General features: G+C 46.0%; 1 protein-coding gene across 6 annotated transcripts in view; it reads right to left on the bottom strand.

Annotated features, from left to right (window-relative positions):
- Nucleotides 1-22397, bottom strand: part of LOC100581804 (ATP-dependent RNA helicase DDX19B) — a 39172-nt gene that overhangs the window by 3090 nt on the left and 13685 nt on the right. For 3 of the 6 annotated variants that reach the window (XR_004033650.1, XR_004033649.1, XM_030829404.1), the window contains exons 2-9: nucleotides 18407-18460; nucleotides 17252-17387; nucleotides 15773-15865; nucleotides 8087-8189; nucleotides 7087-7201; nucleotides 3337-3514; nucleotides 2740-2977; nucleotides 613-775 (exon numbers count right to left, since the gene is read on the bottom strand). Coding sequence is in view for 4 of the 6 variants with exons in the window: in XM_030829404.1 (XP_030685264.1) it covers nucleotides 613-775; nucleotides 2740-2977; nucleotides 3337-3514; nucleotides 7087-7201; nucleotides 8087-8189; nucleotides 15773-15865; nucleotides 17252-17387; nucleotides 18407-18460 (1080 nt within the window). In the remaining 2 variants the exon portion in view is untranslated. Of the gene's footprint in view, nucleotides 1-612; nucleotides 776-2739; nucleotides 2978-3336; nucleotides 3515-7086; nucleotides 7202-8086; nucleotides 8190-13651; nucleotides 13761-15772; nucleotides 15866-17251; nucleotides 17388-18406; nucleotides 18461-20683; nucleotides 20733-22397 lie in introns of all 6 variants that reach the window. The other 3 variants (XM_030829417.1, XM_030829425.1, XM_030829409.1) reach the window with 3 other exon arrangements.

The raw sequence follows: 22397 nt of genomic DNA, 5'->3' as shown, positions 1-22397 counted from the left end.
AGCCTCTGGGAGATACAATGTTCTGGAGATGGGCACCCCTGGAAGAGCAGGCTCCATTCTCTACCAGTCAGATGCCTGTACATTTCCTTCCACCAAGTCAGGACTCCTGGCTTCTGTGGGAGTTCTTACCACCTGAGGGAAATCCAAACAGTCTCTCCTAGAAAGGAATAGTGTCGGCCGGGTGCAGTGGCTCAAGCCTGTAATCCCAGCACTTTGGGAGGCCGAGGCGGGCGGATCACGAGGTCAGGAGATCGAGACCATCCTGGCTAACACGGTGAAACCCCGTCTCTACTAAAAATACAAAAAAATTAGCCGGGCATGTTGGTGGGCGCCTGTAGTCCCAGCTACTCGGGAGGCTGAGGCAGGAGAATGGCGTGAACCCGGGAGGCGGAGCTTGCAGTGAGCCGAGATCGCGCCACTGCACTCCAGCTGGGGGACAGAGCAAGACTCCGTCTCAAAAAAAAAAAAAAAAAAAAAGAGAAAGGAATAGTGTCACCAGCCCCACCGATCTCCCTGAGACCATCTGACTTCCCTGTGTACAAGGATTTCTGGCTCTAACTGGGCCTGGGACCCCAAGCCTGGCAGTCCAGGTGGGACACGTCCTCTGCTCACCGCGGGCACACACGTTGGTGGTCACCAAAACCTTCTCTTTGCCCTCTCGGAAGCGCTCAATCACCGCAGCCCTCTGTTCCACCATCATCTCCCCACTCAGCAGAGCCACCTGGTGGCCTTCTTTTGAGAGCTCTGCTGCCAGCCAACTAGCTGTTTTGCGAGTCTGTAGTGAAAAGAATTATTTTTTATGAAGAGACCTGTTAAAAATAAAAGGAAGACAACTGCTAAAAAGTGGCTTGCCACGATTAAAATACATGAAGGCCCTGCCAAATCCAGTTAGGAGGTTAGGCTTAAAATTTCTCAATGAAGCATGGTGGTACACACCTGTAGTCCAAGCTACACACTTGAGCCCAGGAGTTCAAGGCTGGCCTGCACAACATGGCAAGAACCCATCTAAAAAAAAATTTTTTTTCAAATAGAATTTTAGTCATATGATTTCTTTCTTTTTAGATAAGTTATGTAACTCTGTTAGTTTTTTATCTAGGAAGAGTGGCTTTAGCCAAAGATCTTCATTCCTAAATCTATGTTCTTGCCAGATATGGTGGCTCATGTCTGTAGTCTTAGGCTTTGGGAGGCTGAGGCTGGAAGATCGCTTGAGGCCAGGAGTTTGAGACCAGCCTGGACAACACAGCAAGACCCCACCTCTACAAAAATAAAAATAAAAATTAGCCTGACATGCATGGGGCACACACCTGTAGCCCTAGCAACAAGAGCCAAGGCTGCAGTGAGCTATGACCATGCCACTGTATTCTGGCCTGAATGATAGAGCAAGACCTTCTCTCAAAAACAAACAAACAAAAACATATATATTTTAAAATTTTATTTTAAATTTAAATTTTTTGAGACAGGATCTCATTCTGTTGCCCACTCTGGAGTACAGTGGCACAATCACAGCTCACTGCAGTCTCAACCTCCTGGGCTCAATCAATCCTCCCATCAGAGCCTCCCAAGCAGCTGGGACCACAGGCATGCACCACCATGCCTGGCTAATTTTTAAAAATTTTTTTTTTTTTTTTTTTGAGACAGAGTCTTGCTCTGTCGCCCAGGCTGGAGTACAGTGGCGCGATCTCGGCTCACCGCAAGCTCCACCTCCCAGGTTCACGCCATTCTCCTGCCTCAGCCTCCCGAGTAGCTGGGACTATAGGCGCCCGCCACCACGCCTGGCTAATTTTTTGTATTTTTAGTAGAGACGGGGTTTCACCATGTTAGCTAGGATGGTTCTCGATCTCCTGACCTCGTGATCCGCCCGCCTCGGCCTCCCAAAGTGTTGGGATTACAGGTGTGAGCCATCGTGCCTGGCCTTAATTTTTAAAATTTTTGTAGAGTTGGGGTCTTGCTATGTTGTGCAAGCTGGTCTTGAACTCCTGGGCTCAAGAAGATCCCCCCCACCTCAGCCTCCCAAAGGGCTGGGATTACAGGCGTGAGCCACTGTGCCCAGCCATGTATATATTTTTAATGATGTGGTCTCACTATGTTGCCCATGCTGGTCTGAACTCCTGGGCTCAAGCGATCCTCCAACTTCATCCTCCTGAGTAGCCGGGACTACAGGTACTTGCCCAGCTTATATTTTTTGTTGGTGTTTTTTGTTTGTTTGTTTGTTTTTGTATTGAGACAGAGTTTCGTTCTTGTTACCCAGGCTGGAGTGCAATGGAGTAATCACAGCTCACTGCAACCTCCGCCTCCCGGGTTCAAGCGATTCTCCTGCTTCAGCCTCCTGAGTAGCTGGGATTACAGGTGCACACCACCACACACGGCTAATTTTTTGTATTTTTAGTAGAGATGGGGTTTCACCATGCTGGCCAGGCTGGTCTTGATCTCCTGATCTCAGGTGATCCACCCGCCTTGGCCTCCCAAAATGCAGGGATTACAGGCATAAGCCACCGTGCCAGCCGCCCAGCTTATATTCTTAAAAATCTAAAAATTATTTCATTGGCTGTTACTTGGGTTTTTTTCCAAGTAATCACTAAGAAGTAGAATCAAAGTCTCCCTTTTACAACTCACTAAAACTTTAGGAGAACAAACCACTTCCTTTCTTCCCATGGCACCCGGGGCATCCAGTCCTCCTGAGCCCTGTGGGGAGCTGGCTGAGAGGGAAGGGCCAGGCCTGCCACTGCCGCTGCTACTCACATGGCAGAAGATCATGGCTTGAGCAATGGTGATGGCCCCGTAGAGGTTACACAAGGCCTGGAACTTCTCGTCTCTGCTGCTGCACAGGACATAGTACTGCTTGATGGTGTCCAGGGTCTCTTCCTCACGCTTCAGTTTGATAACATTTGGGTCTGGGACCACTTTCTGGGCAAACTTCCACACAGAGTCTTCAAAGGTGGCGGAGAAAAGCAGCATCTGGCAGTTCCTGGGCAGCATCCTGCAAGGGAAGGCCCTGGTAGGTGGCCCCAGGTGGCCCCGGGAAGCGACAGAAGCACAGCCTCCCCAGCTGGGAGGGTCTAGATGCCCAGGAAGGCTGATAGGGGAGGAACATCTTGGGGAGGAGGAGCAGCAGGCCTGGGTTGGGGACAGGGGTTGGGGAAGAGTCCCTAGGTCTCCTTTCTTAACCCAGGCTGGGAGGGAGTGGTCAGCGCTGACACGGAAATGGCCCCTCAAACAAATGCTGCAGAGAGTATGAGAGCCAAGACCCAGGCAGAAGCCAGAGGAGGCGTCTGAAGTGAAGGGAGAAGACACTGCAGATGGGGAGTCTGAGGAGTCCCCCACCCTCGAGATCCCTACCTCTGGATGCGGATGCTCTGATCTTGGTGGCCCTGAGTGGCTATCATGACATCAGCCTCATCCAGAACAAACACCTTGATTTTCTTGGGATCAATGAACTTGAGCTTGGAGCACCAGTCCAGCACGGTCCCAGGGGTGCCAATGACAATCTGCTCACTGATCTTCTGGCCTCTTTCCACTGTGGAGACCCAAGATGTTTTCCATGCATGGGTATTTCTTTCTTTCTTTTTTTTTTTTTCTTTTGAGACGGAGTCTCACTCTGTCGCCCAGGCTGGAGTGCAATAGCGTGATCTTGACTCACTGCAACCTCTGCCACCCAGGTTCAAGCAGTTCTCCTGCCTCAGCCTCCCAAGTAGCTAGGATTACAGGCACCTGCCACTGCACCTGGCTAATTTTTTTTTGTATTTTTAGTAGAGGTGGGTTTCACCATCTTGGCCAGGCTGGTCTTGAACTCCGGACTTGGTGATCCACCTGCCTCGGCCTCCCAAAGTGATGGGATTACAGGCGTGAGCCACCGTGCCCAGCCTCCATGGGTATTTCAAAGGCAAAGCCAGCTCTTCTCTCTGAGAAATTCTAAACCTATTATGTATTTTAATGCAAATGTTTTGCTGTTTGCATTAATATATTAAGGAAAGGTTAAGATATTACTGTAGTATTTAATGGACATAAAAACAGACAAAAATGCTGAAAAGGTAATGGGTACAAAAATACAATTAAAATAAGTAAGCTCTAGCATTTGATAGCACAATGTGGTGAATACAGTCAACAATTTATTGTACATTTAAAAATAACTAAAAGGGCCAGGCACGGTGGCTCATGCCTGTAATCCTAGCATTTTGGAAGGCTGAGGCAGGCAGATCACCTGAGGTCAGGAGTTCGAGACCAGCCTGGCCAACATGGCGAAACCCTATCTCTACTAAAAATACAAAAATTAGCTGGGTATGGTGGTGGGCTCATGTAATCTCAGCTACTTGGGAGGCTGGGGCAGGAGAATCGCTTGAACCCGGGAGGTGGAGGTTGCAGTGAGCCGAGATCACGCCACTGCACTGCAGCCTGGCGACAGAGTGAGACTCTGTCTCAAAAAAAAAAAAAAAAAAATTCAGAATTCTCTACCCTTCTAATTCGAATACAAATTGCAAAATTTTAAATGATTATCTCCCAATAAGTTTCATTATATTATTTACTTTTCAGAACTGGCCTCAAGTTGGCATTAGGACATTATATGCAGACTTGATTTTCATAAAGTCACATTTGTTTCAGAGATCCATAAAAGTCAACCAAACCTCTAACACTTTTTTTTTTTTGAGACAGAATCTCATTCTGTCGCCCAGGCTGGAGTATAGTGGTGCGATCTCGGCTCACTGCAACTTCCCCCTCCTGGGTTCAAGCAATTCTCCTGCCTCAGCCTCCTGAGTAGCTGGGATTACAAGTGCGCACCACCACACCCAGCTAATAGTTTTGTATTTTTAGTAGATACAGGGTTTCATCATGTTGGTCAGGCTGGTCTCAAACTCCTAACCTTATAATGATCCACCCACCTTGAGCTCCCAAAATGCTGAGATTATAGGTATGAGCCATCACGCCCGGCCAACAACACCTTTAAAATTACTTAAATAATATTAGTTGTAAAACAAACTAGTGTAGAAAAAATTAGTAACAAAAAATAATTAAAAGAATAAGCCCAGAGTCAATAGCCATAAACATTCTGGGTATTTATTCTGCTAATGAAGATAAATAAATTAGGCAATTAAACAAATTCAGTCCTGGCCTAGTGGCTCACACCTGTAATCCCATCACTTTGAGGGGCCGAGGCAGAAGGATTGCTTGAGACTTGGAGTTCTAGACCAACTTGGGCAACATAGCAAGACACTGTCTTTAAAAAAAAAAAAAAAAAAATTTTTTTTTTTGTTTTGAGACAGAGTTGCTCTGTTGCCCAGGCTGGAGTGCAGTGGCACGATCTTGGCTCACTGCAACCTCCACCTTCCGGGTTCAAGTGATTCTCCTGCCTCAGCCTCCTGCGTAGCTGGGACTACAGGCACATGCCACCACACCTGGCTAATTTTTCTATTTTTAGTAGAGATGGGGTTTCACCATGTTGGCCAGGATGGTCTCTATCGCCTGACCTCGTGATCCACCCACCTCGGCCTCCCAAAGTGCTGGGATTACAGGCATGAGCCACCATGTTCGGCCTACAAAAAATATTTTTAGAAAATCAGCTGGGTGTGGCCAGGCACGGTGGCTTGTGCCTGGAGTCAGAACTCCAGCCTAGGCGATCTAGTGAAACTGTTTCAAAATAAAAAAAAAGAAGGCGGCCAGGCGCGGTGGCTCACGCCTGTAATCGCAGCACTTTGGGAGGCCAAGGTGGGTGGATCACGAGGTCAGGAGATCGAGACCATCCTGGCTAACACAGTGAAACCCCGTCTCTACTAAAAATACAAAAAATTAGCTGGGCATGGTGGTGGGCACCTGTAGTCCCAGCTACTTGGGAGGCTGAGGCAGGAGAATGGTGTGAACCCCAGAGGCAGAGCTTGCAGTGAGCCAAGACTGTGCCACTGCACTCCAGGCTGGGTGACAAGGCGAGACTCTGTCTCAAAAAAAAAAAGAAAGAAGTCTGGTCGCGGTGGCTCACACCTATAATCTTAGCACTTTGGGAGGCCGAGGCGGGTGGATCACCTGAGGTCAAGAGTTTGAGACCGGCCTGACCAACATGGTGAAACCCCATCTCTACTAAAAATACAAAATTAGCCAGCCATGGTGGCAGGCACCTGTAATCCCAGCTACTTGGGAGGCTGAGGCAGGAGAATCACTTGAACCCGGAAGACAGAGGTTGCAGTGAGCCAAGATCATGCCACTGTACTCCAGCCTGAGTGACAGAGCAAGACCCTGTTTCTAAAATAAATAAATAAAAATAAACAAATCTAGAATGTAGAATTTTTGTTTGTTTTTTGTTTGTTTGTTTTGAGATGGAGTCTCGCTGTGTCGCCCAGGCTCGAATGCAGTGGCGCTATTTCGGCTCACTGCAAGCTCTGCCTCCCGGGTTCAAGCAATTCTCCTGCCTCAGCCTCTCAAGTAGCTGGGACTACAGGTGCCCGCCACCACGCCTGGCTAATTTTTTTGTATTTTTATTAGAGACGGGGTTTCACCATGATAGCTAGGATGGTCTCCATCTCCTGAGCTCATGATCCGCCGCCCACCTCGGCCTCCCAAAGGGCTGGGATTACAGGCGTGAGCCACCGTGCCCGGCCAGAATGTAGAATATTTGAAAAGTAACTAGTCTGTTCTGTGCAAAATGTTAAATACAATAGGGAGAGAAAAAGGTAGGGGGACAATTCTAGATTGAAAGAAACAAGTACAACAACAAAACACAACGTATAAACACTAAGTTGATCTTGGTTCAAAAACCAAACAGCTATAAAGGAAGACTTTGGGGACAGCTGGGGAGGAATAAAAATGGACTGGATATTAGTTATTCTAGGAAATCTGTTAATTTTCCTGGTTGTGATAAAAGGGTATCCACAGGTATGGCAAAGAATGTCCTCATGAGGTGCATGTCTGCAGTTTACTTTCAAATGGTTTGACAAAAATGTATACATTTATGTAAAGCGACTATGGCAAAAATGGTAAGTTTTTTAATCTAGCCGGAGAAAATACATGTGTTTGTTGTATTATTTCAACTATTGGGTATGTTTTGAAATATTTCAAAATAAAAAGAATTAGGTTGATGATTTAGGACCACATTCACATACTCACATTTATTGCCTCGAACAGCATAAGCTAGCTTCAGTTCAGGGTAAAATTTGCCCATTTGTTCAATCACTTTTCCTGTTTGGAGGGCGAGCTCATACGTTGGGGAGAGGCATAGACACTGGCAGGGAAAGAGTGCAGAGTGCAGATTCAAGACAATAGCTCTTTTGCAAAGGGGAATTACCATTAGGACTTAGCCACTCCTCCAGCTGAAGCTGAAGGAAAGAATATGTACATTAAAATGTACACCATTTGATTCTTTAAGCTACAGAGTCATAAGCTAGAATTCTTAGGGGTCAGAACTCTGGCTGGGTAAAGACACTTGAAAACAGATACTGGCTATTGCAATACAAAAACCCACCTATGAGCAAGGATCTAAAGTTCCAGTTGGCATTAGCTTGCTTTTCATTTACTCAGAAAGCTCTCAGAACTTTCTAATGGATGACAGTTGCTGATGAAGCAGGTTTTCCTGCAAGTAAATGAGCCAAGCCTGTAAGAAGCATCCCAGAACCGGCACACCATGGAAAAAGGAAACAGGATTTTTATCGCCATTGGAAGATATCCCATATTATTTGTGCTCAATTTAAGGAGTTTCAGTTTGTGTAAAAAGTATTTGCATAGCTTGGCTTTTATTTTATTTTTTTGAGACAGAGTTTCGTTCTTTTTGTCCAGGCTGGAGTGCAATGGTGCGATCTCAGCTCACTGCAACCTCCGCCTCCCGGGTTCAAAAGATTCTTGCCTCAGTCTCCCAAGTAGCTGGGATTACAGGCACACGCCACCAGGCCCGGCTAATTTTTTATTTTTAGTAGAGACAGGGTTCCACCATGTTGGCCAGGCTGGTCCAGAACTCCTGACCTCAGGTGATCCGCCCACCTCGGCTTCTCAAAGTGCTAGGATTACAGGCATGAGCCACTGCACCCAGCCCATAGCTTGTCTTTTAATCCATCAAATGGAAATCTCCTTCTATCTGTGCATTAGTAGAAAACCTAAATTCATAAATCCTTACCTGGGGGTATTTGTTTGCAGGTTCTACTTGGCTAAGCATGGCCAGCACGAAGGCAGCTGTTTTACCAGTACCAGACTGAGATTGGGCAATTAAGTTCTGTGGGCTGCACAAGAAAACAAACTGGTTAGGAGCTTAAATCTCAAGTAACCTTTTAGTTAACAAAGTTTAAAAAAATGAGTATTAAAAATTCATTTACAGGAGACCTTGGATTATGTAGCAGAGTTACATAAGCTAGCTTCACAAGAACAGAGCACTATAGAAATGAGATTTTCTGGTGGGATTTGAAGCACTCCACATCATCTTCTTTTTTTTTTTTTTTTTTGAGATTAGGTCTCACTCTGTTGACCAGGCTGGAGTGCAGTAGCACAATCTTGGCTCACTGCAGCCTCAACCTCCTGGGCTCAAGTGATCCTCCTGCCTCAGCCTCCCAAAGTGCTAGGATTATAGGTGTGAGTCACTGCAGTTGGCCTACTGATTCTTTTAAAATGTGAGTCAGCTCACATTACTTCTCTGCCCAAAAACCTTCCAATAATTCCTCGTTTCATTCAGAGTACAAGTTGAAACCCTCATGATGGCATACAGGGTCCTGCATGATCTGCTCCCCATTACACCTCAGCTCTCATTTCCTACTCCTCTCTCTCCCTTAATTCGTTTCACCACAGGGCCCCAGTACTGCTCAGAGAATATGCCAGTCATGCTCTTGTCTTAGGGTTTCTGCATTGGCTGTGCTCTGCTTGGGACAACTTTCCCCACATAACATGCTAACTCCCTTCTCTCCTTCAAGTCTTTGCCCAGATATCTACTTCAGGACATTCTACCTTAACCACGTGATTTAAAAGTGTAATCTACTTTGAAATGCCTAAAAAAAACAAGATGTAGGTTTTGGTAGCAGGGTAGGCGGTAAGAGTGGGAAGAACCAAATCTGGCCTCGAAGGTGGCAAGAAGCAGCCTCTGAAGCAGCTCAAGAAGCAGGCGAGGCCAGGCGCGGTGGCTCACGCCTGCAATCCCAGAACTTTGGGAGGCTGAGGTGGGTGGATCATTCGAGGTCTGGAATTTGAGACCAGCCTGGCCAACATGGTAAAACCCTGCCTCTAGTAAAAATACAAAAATTAGCCAGGCATGGTGGTGGGTGCCTGTAGTCCCAGCTCCTTGGGAGGCTGAGGCAGGAGAATCGCTTGAACCCACGAGGCAGAGGTTGCAGTGAGCCAAGATCACGCCACTGTACTCCAGCCTGGGCTATAGAGCGAGACTCAGTCTCAAAAAAAAAAAAAAAAAAGAAAAAAAAAAAGCAGGCAAGGTCAGGTGCAGTGGCTCATGCCTACAATCTCAGCACTTCAGGAGGTTGAGGTGAGTGATTTCTTGAGCCTAGGAGTTTGAGACCAGCCTGGGCAAAATACCGAAACCCTTTCTTTATAAAAGATACAAACATTAGTTGGACATGATGGTATATACCTGTAGTCCCAGCTACCCAGGAGGCTGACATGTGAGGATCTCTTGAGCCCAGGAGGTGGAGGGTGGAGGTTGCAGGCTGCAGTGAGCTGAGACTGCGCCACTGTACTCCAACCCTGGTGAGAGAGCAAGACCCTGTCTCTAAAAACAAAAAACAAAAACAGAGCAGCCGCAGCAGGCCGAAGAGATGGACAAGGAAAATGAGGTCTTCCAGCAGGGAAAAAAAACAAAACAAAACAAAAAACAGAAGAAACATGAACTAAAAGTGAAGCTGTAGGGAGGGCCCCCGGCCACAGGTGGAATTTTTTAATCTGGCAAAAGTAAGCTGTTCCTTGTGGGGACTTTTGTTTTTTTTTTTTTTTGCAGCAGAGTTTCATTCTTGTCACCGAGCTGGAGTGCAAAGGCGTGATCTCAGCTTACTGCAGCCTCTGCCTCCCGGGTTCAAGCAATTCTTCTGCCCCAGCCTCCCGAGTAGCTGGGATTACAGATGCCCGCCACCACGCCTGGCTAATTTTTGTATTTTTAGTAGAGATGGGGTTTCACCATGTTGGCCACGCTGGTCTCGAACTGCTGACGTCAGGTGATCCACCTGCCTTGGGCCTCCCAAAGTGTTGGGATTATAGGCATGAGCCACCACGCCCGGCTTTTTTTTTTTTTTTGAGACGAGGTCTCACTTTGTCGCCCAGGCTGGAGTGCAGTGGCACAATCTCAGTTCACTGCAACCGCCACTATGCAGGTTCCAAGCAATTCTGGTGCCTCAGCCTCCTGAGTAGCTGGGACTGGTATGCACCACCATGCCTGGCTATTTTTGTATTTTTTTTTTGTAGAGATGGGTTTCGCCATGTTGGCCAGGCTGGTCTCGAACTCCTGACCTCAAGTTATCCGCCCACTTCAGCCTCCCAGAGTCCTGGGATTACAGGTGTGAGCCACTGCGCCCAGCCGCCACACTGGTAACTCTTGATTCTATTTCTGTTTAAACATCTAGATTCCCTGTCAAAACAACTGTTGCCCCTTGTAGTTAGAATAAAGTGTTGTACATTTAATTTCTTTTTTATTTTTGCCCTTTAATACAGATGAGGTCTTACTTTGCTGCCCAGGCTGGTCTCAAACTCCTGGGCTCAAGCCATCTGCCTGCCTTGGCCTCCCAAATTGCTGGGATAACAGGCATGAGCCACTATGCCTGGCTAAAATTAATTATTAATTTTTTTTTTTTTTGAGGCGGAGTCTCACTCTGTCGCCCAGGTTGGAGTCCAATGGCGCGATCTCAGCTCACTGCAACCTCTACCTCCCGGATTCAAGCGATTCTTTTGCCTCAGCCTCCCGAGTAGCTGGGACTACAGGCACATGCCACCATGCCCAGCTAATTTTTTGTATTTTTAGTAGAGATGGGGTTTCACCATGTTGGCCAGCCTGGTCTCGAACTCCTGACCTCAAATGATCTGCCTGCCTCAGCCTCCCAAAGTGCTGGGATTACAGGCGTGAGCCACCGCACCTGGCCAAAATTTATTATTATGATTATTATTATTTTTTTTGAGACGGAGTCTCGTTCTGTTGCCCAGGCTGGAGTGCAGTGGCACGCGATCTTGGCTCACTGCAAGCTCTGCCTCCCGGGTTCACGCCATTCTCCTGCCTCAGCCTCCCGAGGAGCTGGGACTACAGGCGCCTGCCACCATGCCCGGCTAATTTTTTTGTATTTTTAGTAGAGACGGGTTTCACTGTATTAGCCAGGATGGTCTCATCTCCTGACCTCGTGATCCGCCCGCCTCGGCCTCCCAAAGTGCTGGGATTACAAGCATGAGCCACCGCGCCCGGCCTCCTTTTACCCACTTTTAAGTGTACTATTCAGTGGCATTAACATTTGTAATTTATCACCTGTTATATTTTAATAAAAATGAATTAGCTATATTTCAAACTAGAATGTAAGCTCCTTGTGGGCAGGAATTTTGGTCTGCATTGTTGACTAATGTATCCAAGTGCCTAGCATAGTATCTGTTATATAACAGGCACTCAATAAATATTTGTAGATGATGAAAGGTAGTAGATAATTCTAATAATAATGCTGGTCTCTTCTAATACTGTCAATCTAAAAATGAGCTTCTTGGCTAGGCCCAATGGCTCATGCCTGTAACCCTAGCACTTTGGGAAGGCAAGGTGGGAAGCGTGCTTGAGCGTAGGAGTTCAAGACAAGTCTGGGCAACAAAGTAAGACCCCATCTCCACCAAAAAAAAACCCCAAAACAAAACAAAGCCTGAAGGCCAGGCACAGTGGCTCATGCCTATAATCCCAGCACTTTGGGAGGCCGAGGCGGGCGGATCACCTGAGGTCGGGAGTTCGAGACCAGCCTGATTAACATGGAGAAACCCCATCTCTACTAAAACTACAAAATTAGCCAGGCATGGTGGCACATGCCTGTAATCCCAGCTACTTGGGAGGTGGAGGCAGGAGAATCGCTTGAACCTAGAAGGCAGAGGTTGTGGTGAGCCGAGATCATGCCACTGCACTCCAGCCTGGGCAACAAGAGCGAAACTCCGTCTTTTTAAAAAAAAAAAAAAAAAAAAGGCCTGGTGTGGTGCCTCATACTTGTAATCCCAACACTCTGGGGGGTTTGAGACCAGCCTGGGCAACATAGCACAACTCTGTCTCTGATAAAAATATAAAAATTAGGCCGGGCACGGTGGCTCACGCCTGTAATCTCAGCACTTTGGGAGGCCGAGGCGGGCGGATCACAAAGTCAGGAGTTCAAGACCAGCCTGGCCAACATGGTGAAACCCCGTCTCTACTAAAAATACAAAAAAATTAGCTGGGCATGGTGGAGCATGCCTGTAATCCCAGCTACTCCGGAGGCTGAGGCAGGAGAATTACTTGAACCGGGACCTGGGAGGTGGTGGTTACAGTGAGCCGAGATCACACCACTGCACTCCAGCCTGGGCTACAGAGCGAGATTCCATCTCAAAAAAAAAAAAAAAAAAAAAAATTTATAAAAATTAGCCAGGCACGGTGGCTTGCACCTGTGGCCCCAGCTACTTGGGTGGGAGGCCAGGGTGGGAGGCCGAGGTGGGAGGATTGCTTGCACCCAGGAGGCAGAGGTTGCAGTGAGCCAATATGGCGCCAGCCTGGATAACACACCTAGCCTGGATAACACAGTGAGACCCTGTCTCAAAAAAAAGGAGGCCAAGGTGGGAGGATTGCTTGAGGCCACGAGATTAAGACCAGTCTGGGCAACATAGCAAGACCCCATCTCAAGTAAAGAAACTTAGCCAGGCATGGCAGTATGTGCCTGTAGTCCTAGCTACCTGGGGGGCTGAGGCAGGAGGATTGCTTAGGTCCAGGTGCTCAGGGTGCAGTGAGCTATGACTACACTGCTGTACTCCTGCCTAGGTGACAGAGTGAGACCTTATCTCACAGAAAAAAAAAAGCATCTACAAAAATATTAGATCCACAAATATAAATGATCAGTATGAAACCATGTAATAAATACTCCATTTATTCACCCTAAGCATGCTCAAAGTCCCAAGCTAAAAAAAGACACTATCCATCTGGAGAAATTGTCACTGTTATGACACAGAACAAAAAACTTTGAGAAAATATAGACCTAAAATATCTATCTTTTTTTTTTTTTTTTTTTTTGAGACAGAGTCTCGCTCTGTCACCCAGGCTGGAGTGCAGTGGCGCAATCTCAGCTCACTGCAAGCTCCGCCTCCCGGGTTCAAGCCATTCTCCTGTCTCAGCCTCCCAAGTAGCTGGGACTACAGGCGCCCACCACCACGCCCGGCTAACTTTTTGTATTTTTAGTACAGACGGGGTTTCACTGTGTTAGCCAGGATGGTCTCGATCTCCTGACCTCGTGATCCACCCGCCTCGGCCTCCCAAAGTGCTGGGATTACAGGCGTGAGCCACCGCGCCCAGCTATTTTTATTTTTATTTATGATTTTTTGAGACAGGGTCTCACTCTCTTGCTCAGGCTGGAGTGCAATGGCACAATCTTTGCTCACTGTAGCCTCAATCTCCTGGGCTCAGGTTATCCTCCTACTTCAGCCTCCCTAGTAGCTAGGACTACAGGCACATGCCACTGTACTTGGCTACTTTTTTATATTTTTAGTAGAGACGGGGTCTCACCATGTTGCCCAGGCTGGTCTCGAACTCCTGGGCTCAAGCGATCCGCCTGCCTCGGCCTCTCAAAGTATTGGGATTGCAGGCATGAGCCACCACACTTGCCCTAAAATACCTATTTTTAGACACAAAAAAAAGAGATTCAGAATTTAGCATTATATGCAGAATTGTATATAATCATATAAAATATAGGATCAATCTCTATTAAAATTCCATCATGCTCTAGAATCTTGTTACTCAGAATGTGATCTGAAACCAGCAGCATCAGCATCACCTGCCAGCTCATTAGAAATGTTGACCCTCAGTCCCCACTTAGACCTACTAAATTCAGACCCTGCATTTTAATAAATGTCTATGAGATTCATATGCTTATGAAAGTGGGAGATGCCCTGCACCAGGAAACCACCTTAGTAACTGTATTATTCAGGTCCCCTAGAGCTGTTTGGCTTCTATTATATTTGACACAATAAGTTTTATATATCAATACAATGAAATCATGGTGCATATACGATATAAATGTATATTTACCAACATAGGAAGATGATCATATAATTAAAAAACACAGCATGTAAAACATTATTTATATGTCAACTTTTTTTGTTTGTTTGTTTGAGATGGAGTCTCGCTCTGCTGCCCAGGCTGGAGTGCAGTGGCATGATCTTGGCTCACTGCAAGCTCCGCCTCCCAGGTTCACACCATTCTTCTGCCTCAGCCTCCCGGGTAGCTGGGACCACAGGCGCCCGCCACCACGCCCAGCTAATTTTTTGTATTTTTAGTAGAGACGGGGTTTCACCGTGTTAGCCAGGATGGTCTCGATTTCCGGAGCCTGTGATCCACCTGCCTAGGCCTCCCAAAGTGCTGGGATTACAGGCATCAGCCACTGTTCCTGGCCATATGTCAACTTTTTTTTTTTTTTTTTTGAGACGGAGTTTTGCTTTTGTTGCTCAGGCTGGAATGCAGTGGCATGATCTCAGCTCACTGTAACCCCTGCCTCCCTGGTTCAAGTGATTCTCCTGCCTCAGCGTCCCAAGTAGCTGGGATTACAGGTGCCCACCACCATGCCCAGCTAATTTTTTAGTAGAGACAGGGTTTTGCCATGTTGGCCAGCCTGGTCTCGAACTCCTGACGTCAGGTGATCCACCTGCCTTGGCCTCCCAAAGTGCTGGGATTATAGGCATGAGCCACCATGCCGGTCATATATGTCAACTTTTTAAAAAGTTATACATATACGTTTACATAGAGAAAAGTCTAGAAGTCTCCACTCCAAAATGTTAATAATGTGGGGAGAGGGAGATTACAGATGATTTTTTCTTTTTTCTTTTTTTTTTTTTTTTGTTTTTTTGAGATGGAGTCTCACTCTGTTGCCCAGGCTGGAGTGCACTGGTGTGATCTCGGCTCACTGTACCCTCCACCTCCTGGGTTCAAGCGATTCTCGTGCCTCAGCTTCCTGAGCAGCTGGGACTACAGAAGCACACCATGACACCTGGCCAATTTTTGTATTTTTTTAAGTAGAGTTGGGTTTCATCATGTTGGCCAGGCTGGTCTCGAACACTTGACCTCAAGAGATCCTCCTGCCTTGGCCTCCCAAAGTGTTGGGATTACAGGCATAAGCCACTGCACCTGGCCCCCTCAACTTTTTTTTTTTTTTTTTTGAGACAAAGTCTTACTCTGTCACCCAGGCTGAAGTGCAGTGACATGATCTCGGCTCACTGCAACCTCTGCCTCCCGGCTTCAAGCAAATCTTGTGCCTCAGCCTCCTCTTCTTCTCTTTCGAGACAGGGTCTTGCTTTGTTGCCCAGAATGGAGTACAATGGTGTGATCACGGTTCAATGCAGCCTCAAACTCCTGGGCTCAAGTGATCCTCCTGCCTCAGCCTCCCGAGTAGCTGGGACTACAGCTGCATGCCACCATGCCTGGACAAGTTTACAACGTTTTTTTTTGTTGAGACAGGGTCTTGCTACATTGCCCAGGCTGGTCTTGAACTCCTGGCCTAAAACGATCCTCCTGCCTTGCCTCTCAAGTTGCTGGGATTATAGGCACAAGGCACCTTGCTGGCCTGTGAAAATAATAAAAGTTTTCAAAAATGGAAAATCTAAAATGAAATGGAGTTTGTAATAGGACACATACGGCTCAGCAAGCATCAGTGGCAATGCGTTCTCTTGTATCTTGGATGGACGATTGAAACCCATGGCATAGACTCCTTGGAGAAGCTGTGGTTTCCTAGAAAAACAGTTAAAGATGAAAGTCACAGTCTCTTTGGTTGAGGAAAGCAGCAAAATATCTGGAGGATTTTTCTCTTTTACTGTTTACACATAGTTTTTTGTTTTTGAGACAGAGTCTCGATCCATTGCCCAGGCTGCAGTGCAAAGGTGCAGTCTCAGCTCACTGCAACATCCACCTTCCGGGTTCAAGCAATTCTCGTGCCTCAGCCTCCCGAATAGCTGGGATTACAGGTACATGGCACCATAACCCCCTAATTTTTTTTTTTTTTTTTTTTTGAGACAGAGTCTCGCTCTTGTCGCCCAGGCTGGAGTGCAGTGGCGCGATCTCGGCTCACTGCAACCTCCGACTCCCAGGTTCACGCCATTCTCCTACCTCAGCCTCCTGAGTAGCTGGGACTACAGCGCCCGCCAACATGTCCTGCTAATTTTTTTTGTATTTTTAGTAGAGATGGGGTTTCACCATGTTAGCCAGGATGATCTCGATCTCTGGACCTCGTGATCTGCCTGCCTCAGCCTCCCAAAGTCCTGGGATTACAGGCATGAGCCACCGTGCCTGGCCTAATTTTTGTATTTTCAGTAGAGACAGGGTTTCACCATGTTGGCCACGCTGGTCTCGAACTCCTGACCTCAAGTGGTCTGCCTGCCTTAGCCTCTCAAAGTGCTGGGATTATAGGCATGAGCCACTATGCCTGGCCTACACATAGTTTGTAATAAACAATAATTGAGTTGTGCTGAACTGAATACATGTTAGTACAAGCTAAAGCTTTTATCCATCATCTGGAAATTCTACTAAATATCCCAAAGCATCTACAGTATTTATATATATTTTTTAGATGGAGCCTGGTCTCGCTATGTTGCCCAGGCTGGTCTGCAACTCCTGGCCTCAAGTGATCCTCTCACCTTGGCCTCCAAAAGTGCTGGGATTACAGGTGTGCACCACTGCACCCAGCTAAATTCTTTTGTAAAACTTGGTTACCGGCTGGATGCGGTGGCTCATGCCTGTAATCTCAGCGCTTTGGGAGGCCGAGGCAAGTGGATCATGAGTTCAGGAGATCGAGATCAGCCTGGCCAACATAGTGTAACCGCATCTCTACTAAAAATACAAAAAGTAGCCAGGCGTGGTGGTGCGCACCTGTAATCTCAGCTACTTGGGAGGCTGAGGCAGGAGAATCACTTGAACCCGGGAGGCGGAAGTTGCAGTGAGCCAAGATCGCGCTACTGCACTCCAGCCTGGGCAACAGAGTGAGACTGTGTCTCAAAAAAAAAAAAAACAAAACCTTGGTTAGCTAAAACTGTTCTGTTGTGGTAAAAAGATATCTATAACAGACCTAGGATCTCTATTTCAGTGCAAAGGGGAAGAGTCAGAAGGTGAATAAATACTCACAGCCGAAGCTCTTCAAAAGACTTCACCGAGTACAGAGGGGAGTTTGGATCCCGCTGCAGGACTTCCACTTGGTTTGTGTTATCAACAAGGTTGCTTCTGATCAGCTTGTTGAGTAAGGACTGGGCAGCTCTGTCCTCTGTCAGGAAAAAGAAAGCAAAGAATTGTAAAAAGTCCTTGAAACCTACCAGGTGTTTACTCTAATTCAACTGCCATTTGTATTTTAAATAATAATGTACTGAACATTCAAATTCAAGGTACATCATAGTTTTGACTTATAAATTAAAATAGTTTTATTAAAGAAAAAAGTTATGATACATCACCCATTTAGGCCTCATATTCTTCTCCAGACTCTATTCTAAACAGCCCTCTTTTCCTGCAGTTATCTATTCCTCCTATCCAGACCCACATATTTACTCCCCAATTTGTACTATATATAAACCTAAAGTAATTCATGTAACAATCACAAAAATGAAAAAAAAAAACCAGGAATTAACAAAGTCTGTACCTTAATATTGGACAAGTTGGTCTTGTCATCCATGTCAAATGTGTCAAAATAACATTAAGCTTAATTTTATTGGACAATAGAGATGCAACTTAAAATTTTTTATAATGCCCTGTTCAACTGTTCAGTTATTAAATGTAAAATTTCTCTATAAACATAAACCATTAGAACTCCTTCACCTATTGACTATTTACATTGAACTTTTTTTTTTTTTTTTTTTGAGACAGAGTCTCGCTCTTTCACCCAGGCTAGAGTGCAGTGGCTCGATCTCGGCTCATGGCAAGCTCCGCCTCCCGGGTTCACACCATTCTCCTGCCTCAGCATCCCAAGTAGCTGGGACTACAGGAGTCCGCCACCATGCCCGGCTAATTTTTTTTTTTTTTTTTTTGTATTTTTAGTGGAGACGGGGTTTCACCGTGTTAGCCAGGATGGTCTCAATCTCCTGACCACGTGATCCGCCCGCCTTGGTCTCCCAAAGTGCTGGGATTACAGGTGTGAGCCACTGCGCCCAGCCCCTATATTGAACTTTTATGCTGGCACTGTATCGTCTATTAAAGTCAAGCCAAACTGGGTATAAAAATGAAGCCTCATAACAATCCACTTCCTTAGAATGTAGAAGCTTGTTATTATATAAAGCTCCACGGCTGTGTTACCTTTCTCTTCTTCATCTGTCTTCTCTGCATTGGCATTGGTCTTGACAACAGCACCTTTATAGACAAAAGTGGCCATCATTCAAAATCACATCCCATACCCAACAGTTGGGACAATTCAAATTCTATGACACTAGAAGTTTTTGTAAAGACCTGGGGAGCAAAAAATAAATGAGGAAACCGAGCCGCTGATAAAAACATTTTATTGTCCCTAAATAAACAAAGGTGTAAAACAGTCGTTCACATATATAGATAGATAGATATTTATTTTATTATTTATTTATTTTTGAGACGGAGTCTCGCTCTGTCGCCCAGGCTGGAGTGCAGTGGTGCAATCTCGGCTCACTACAAGCTCCGCCTCCTAGGTTCACACCATTCTCTTGCCTCAGCCTCCCAAGTAGGTGGGACTACAGGCATGCGCCACTACACCTGGCTAATTTTTTTTGTATTTGTAGAGACGGGGTTTCACCGTGTTAGCCAGGCTGGTCTTGATCTCCTGACCTTGTGATCTGCCTGCCTTGGCCTCCCAAAGTGCTGGGATTACAGGCGTGAGCTACCGCGCCCGGCCTCTGTTGCTCATATTCTTTCCTATTCTAGGTCTCCTCTCCGTACCTCAAAAACTATTATTTCCCTCATTGAATCAATACTTCTGAAATATAGAAAGATTACAGCAATTAGTGATCAGAAACCACCTTGATGCTCAACAGAGGAATATCTATGCAAATCGTATTTTATCAATATGTGAACACAATAATGCCATCAAAATTCATATATATAACAAATGAGCAGTAAGACCAACAAAAAAAATTCATGCATATAAATTTTTTTTTTCTTTTTTTGAGATGCAGTCTCACTCTTGCCCAGCCTGGAGTGCACTGGTGCGATCTCGGCTCACTGCAACTTCTGCCTCCCAGGTTCAAGAGATTCCACTGTTTCAGTATCCTGAGTAGCTGGGATTACGGGCATGCACCACCACACCTGGCAAATGTTTGTATTTTTAGTAGAGATGGGGTTTCACCATGTTAGGCTGGTTTCGAACTCCTGACCTCAGCTTATCCACCAGCCTTGGCTTCCCAAAGTGCTGGGATTACAGGTGTGAGCCACCACACCCGGCCTATAAATTGATTAAAATATAAATTTATAGTCAAATGATACTGTGGTTATATAAAATCATACAAAAAAGACTGTAAGTGAATTTTGAGAAAAGCAAATGTTACATTTCCTTCCTGTAATATTAAGTACATCAACAATAATTTAATGGAAATCTTAACTTTGGATAAATATGATTTCAGAATAATTAGAATAGGTAAACTGTCAGATTACTCACACTTTGTCTATCTCATCCCAAATTGAGAACATTAAGAAAAAAATTAGTCTTTGTCAATGTAGTCCCATGGTTAGTAATTAGTCCCACTTAAGTAGCCTCATTCTTTGTTCCCCCTGCCCCTTGCTATCAGTGTGCAGTCCTCATTCTTGTATCAAAAACACTTTGAAACCAGGTGCAGTATCTCACTCCTGTAATCCCCGCACTTTGGGAGGCTGAGGCGGGAGGACTGCTTGAGCCTCTAAGAGTTAGAAACCAATCTGGGCAATGCAGGGAGACCTCATCTCTATTAAAAAAAACAAAAATAGCTGGTCGCGGTGGCTCACACCTCTAATCCCAGCACTTTGGGAGGCCAAGGCTGGTGGATCACGAGGTCAGGAGATCGAGACCATCCTGGCTAACACGGTGAAACCCCATCTCTACTAAAAATACAAAAAATTAGCCAGGTGTGGTGGCGGGCGCCTGTAGTCCTAGTTACTCGAGAGGCTGAGGCAGGAGAATGGTGTGAAGCCGGGAGATGGAGCTTGCAGTGAGCCAAGATTGAGCCACTGCACTCCAGCCTGGGCAACAGAGCAAGACTCTGTCTCAAAAAAATAAAAAATAAAAATTAGTTGGGCGTAGTGGGTTGTGCCTGTAGTCCCAGCTACTCAGGAGGCTGAGGTGGAGGATCACTTGAGTCTGGGAGGTTGAGGCTTCAGTGAACCATGACTGAACCACTGCACTCCAGCCTGGGCAACAGAGCAAGACCCTGTCTCTTAAAAAGTAAACAAAAAGTAAATAAATAAAAACACTTTGGTCATACAATCCAGTTTGTCGATTTACAAATCAAATAGTACCAGTATCTGCCAATGCCCTGCCTGGTACAAATACAATTTTTTTTCCAGACAGTTGTTATGCCAAAACAAAAATGCTGAAGGAAATCACATTTGTTTTCAAACTAGCTATTAGTTACTTACCATGGGTATCTGGTTTGATTTTCTCTTCCTTAAGATGCAAGTTGCTCAACTAAATGGAGAATATGGGGGAGGGGTAAAGTGTCAGGAAAAGCACTTAGAAGGATTTGGAATCAACAGAGCCTCCCTAATGAAGCTGGGGATAAAACAGCCATTCTCAAGGTATATTCATTAGGACCAATTCATTGGGTTTTTCCGTTTACTAAATGTCTGATGAGAATAAACAAAATTTCCCATAAATACATCAGTGGAAAAAAATGCTCCAAATCTGTACCTTCTAGTTAAAATTCTGTGAGAGAATTGTAATTTGTGAGTTTGCTTAATGCCGTGATTATAAACTTTCTCTCTTTGTAGAATATCATTAGAGTTGTCATTCTCTCATATTTCTTTTGTGTGTGTGGGGGAATCACTCCATTCCAAATCATACTGCAAACAAGAGGAAATTTAAAGAGATTTTGAAAAATGCAGTCATACTTTGGAGAACACTGGGAAGGGAGGACTGTGATGAAAAGCATCTGTAAAGCCGGGTGCGGTGGCTCGCGCCTGTAATCCCACCACTTTGGGAGGCTCAGGCAGGCGGATCACGAGGTCAAGAGATCGAGACCATCCTGGCCGACATGGTGAAACCCCGTCTCTACTAAAAATACAAAAACTAGCTGGGCATGGCGGCATATGCCTGTAGTCCCAGCTACTTGGGAGGCTGAAGCAGGAGAATCGCTTGAACCCGGGAGGCGGAGGTTGAAGTGAGTCAAGATCACACCGCTACACCCCAGGCTGGCAACAGAGTGAAACTCCATCTCACAAAAGAAAAGAAAAGAAAAGCATCTGTGGGTAGGAATCAGTCATGCTGCAGGATGTTAGAGCCGTAAGACCACAGTATGCTGATGTGCAGCCTCACATTCAAGTCACCTTTTGCTGGTGTCTGATACTGCAGTTGGGAACAGCCTGGAGCATTGTGGCACACTGTGTAATTAAAATACTTACTGGGCTGAAGTGGAAATAGAAAGGAAAGAGACATTTCAAAGAATGAATTACTAAGACTTTGATCAAATACTGTATATTAGGGATATCCTAGCAGGTCTTATCTCCCCTATTAGAATGCAAATACCTTCCTGACAGGGACTATTTCGTTTTCTACTGCTCTTTGAGGAGCAGGGCTACCCCACAGGAAATGTGCCCAGAGTAGCCGATATTTTCTTTTTTTTTTTTTTTTTTGAGACAGAGTCTTGCCGTCGCCCAGCCTGGAGTGCAGTGGCCGGATCTCGGCTCACTGCAGGCTCCGCCCCCCGGGGTTCACGCCATTCTTCTGCCTCAGCCTCCCGAGTAGCTGGGACTACAGGCGCCCGCCACCTCGCCCGGCTAATTTTTTGTATTTTTAGTAGAGACGGGGTTTCACTGTGTTAGCCATGATGGTCTCGATCTCCTGACCTCGTGATCCGCCCGCCTCGGACTCCCAAAGTGCTGGGATTACAGGCGTGAGCCACCGTGCCCGGCCAGTAGCCGATATTTCTATTTTTGGTCTTTGGATGTAGTACAGAGCAAAGTAAGTGCTCTAGTCGTAATTTTTTTTTTTTTTTTTTTCGAGATGGAGTCTTGTTCTGTCGCCCAGACTGGAGTGTAGTGGCGCGATCTCGGCTCACTGCAAGCTCTGCCTCCCGGGTTCACGCCACTCTACTGCCTAAGCCTCCGAGTAGCTGGGACTACAGGCGCCCGCCAC

The sequence above is a fragment of the Nomascus leucogenys genome, chromosome 2 (assembly GCF_006542625.1).
Source record: "Nomascus leucogenys isolate Asia chromosome 2, Asia_NLE_v1, whole genome shotgun sequence".
In the NCBI taxonomy this organism is placed as follows: domain Eukaryota; kingdom Metazoa; phylum Chordata; class Mammalia; order Primates; family Hylobatidae; genus Nomascus; species Nomascus leucogenys.
Note: the sequence above shows the minus strand (reverse complement) of the source record. Positions and strands in the feature narration are given on the sequence as shown.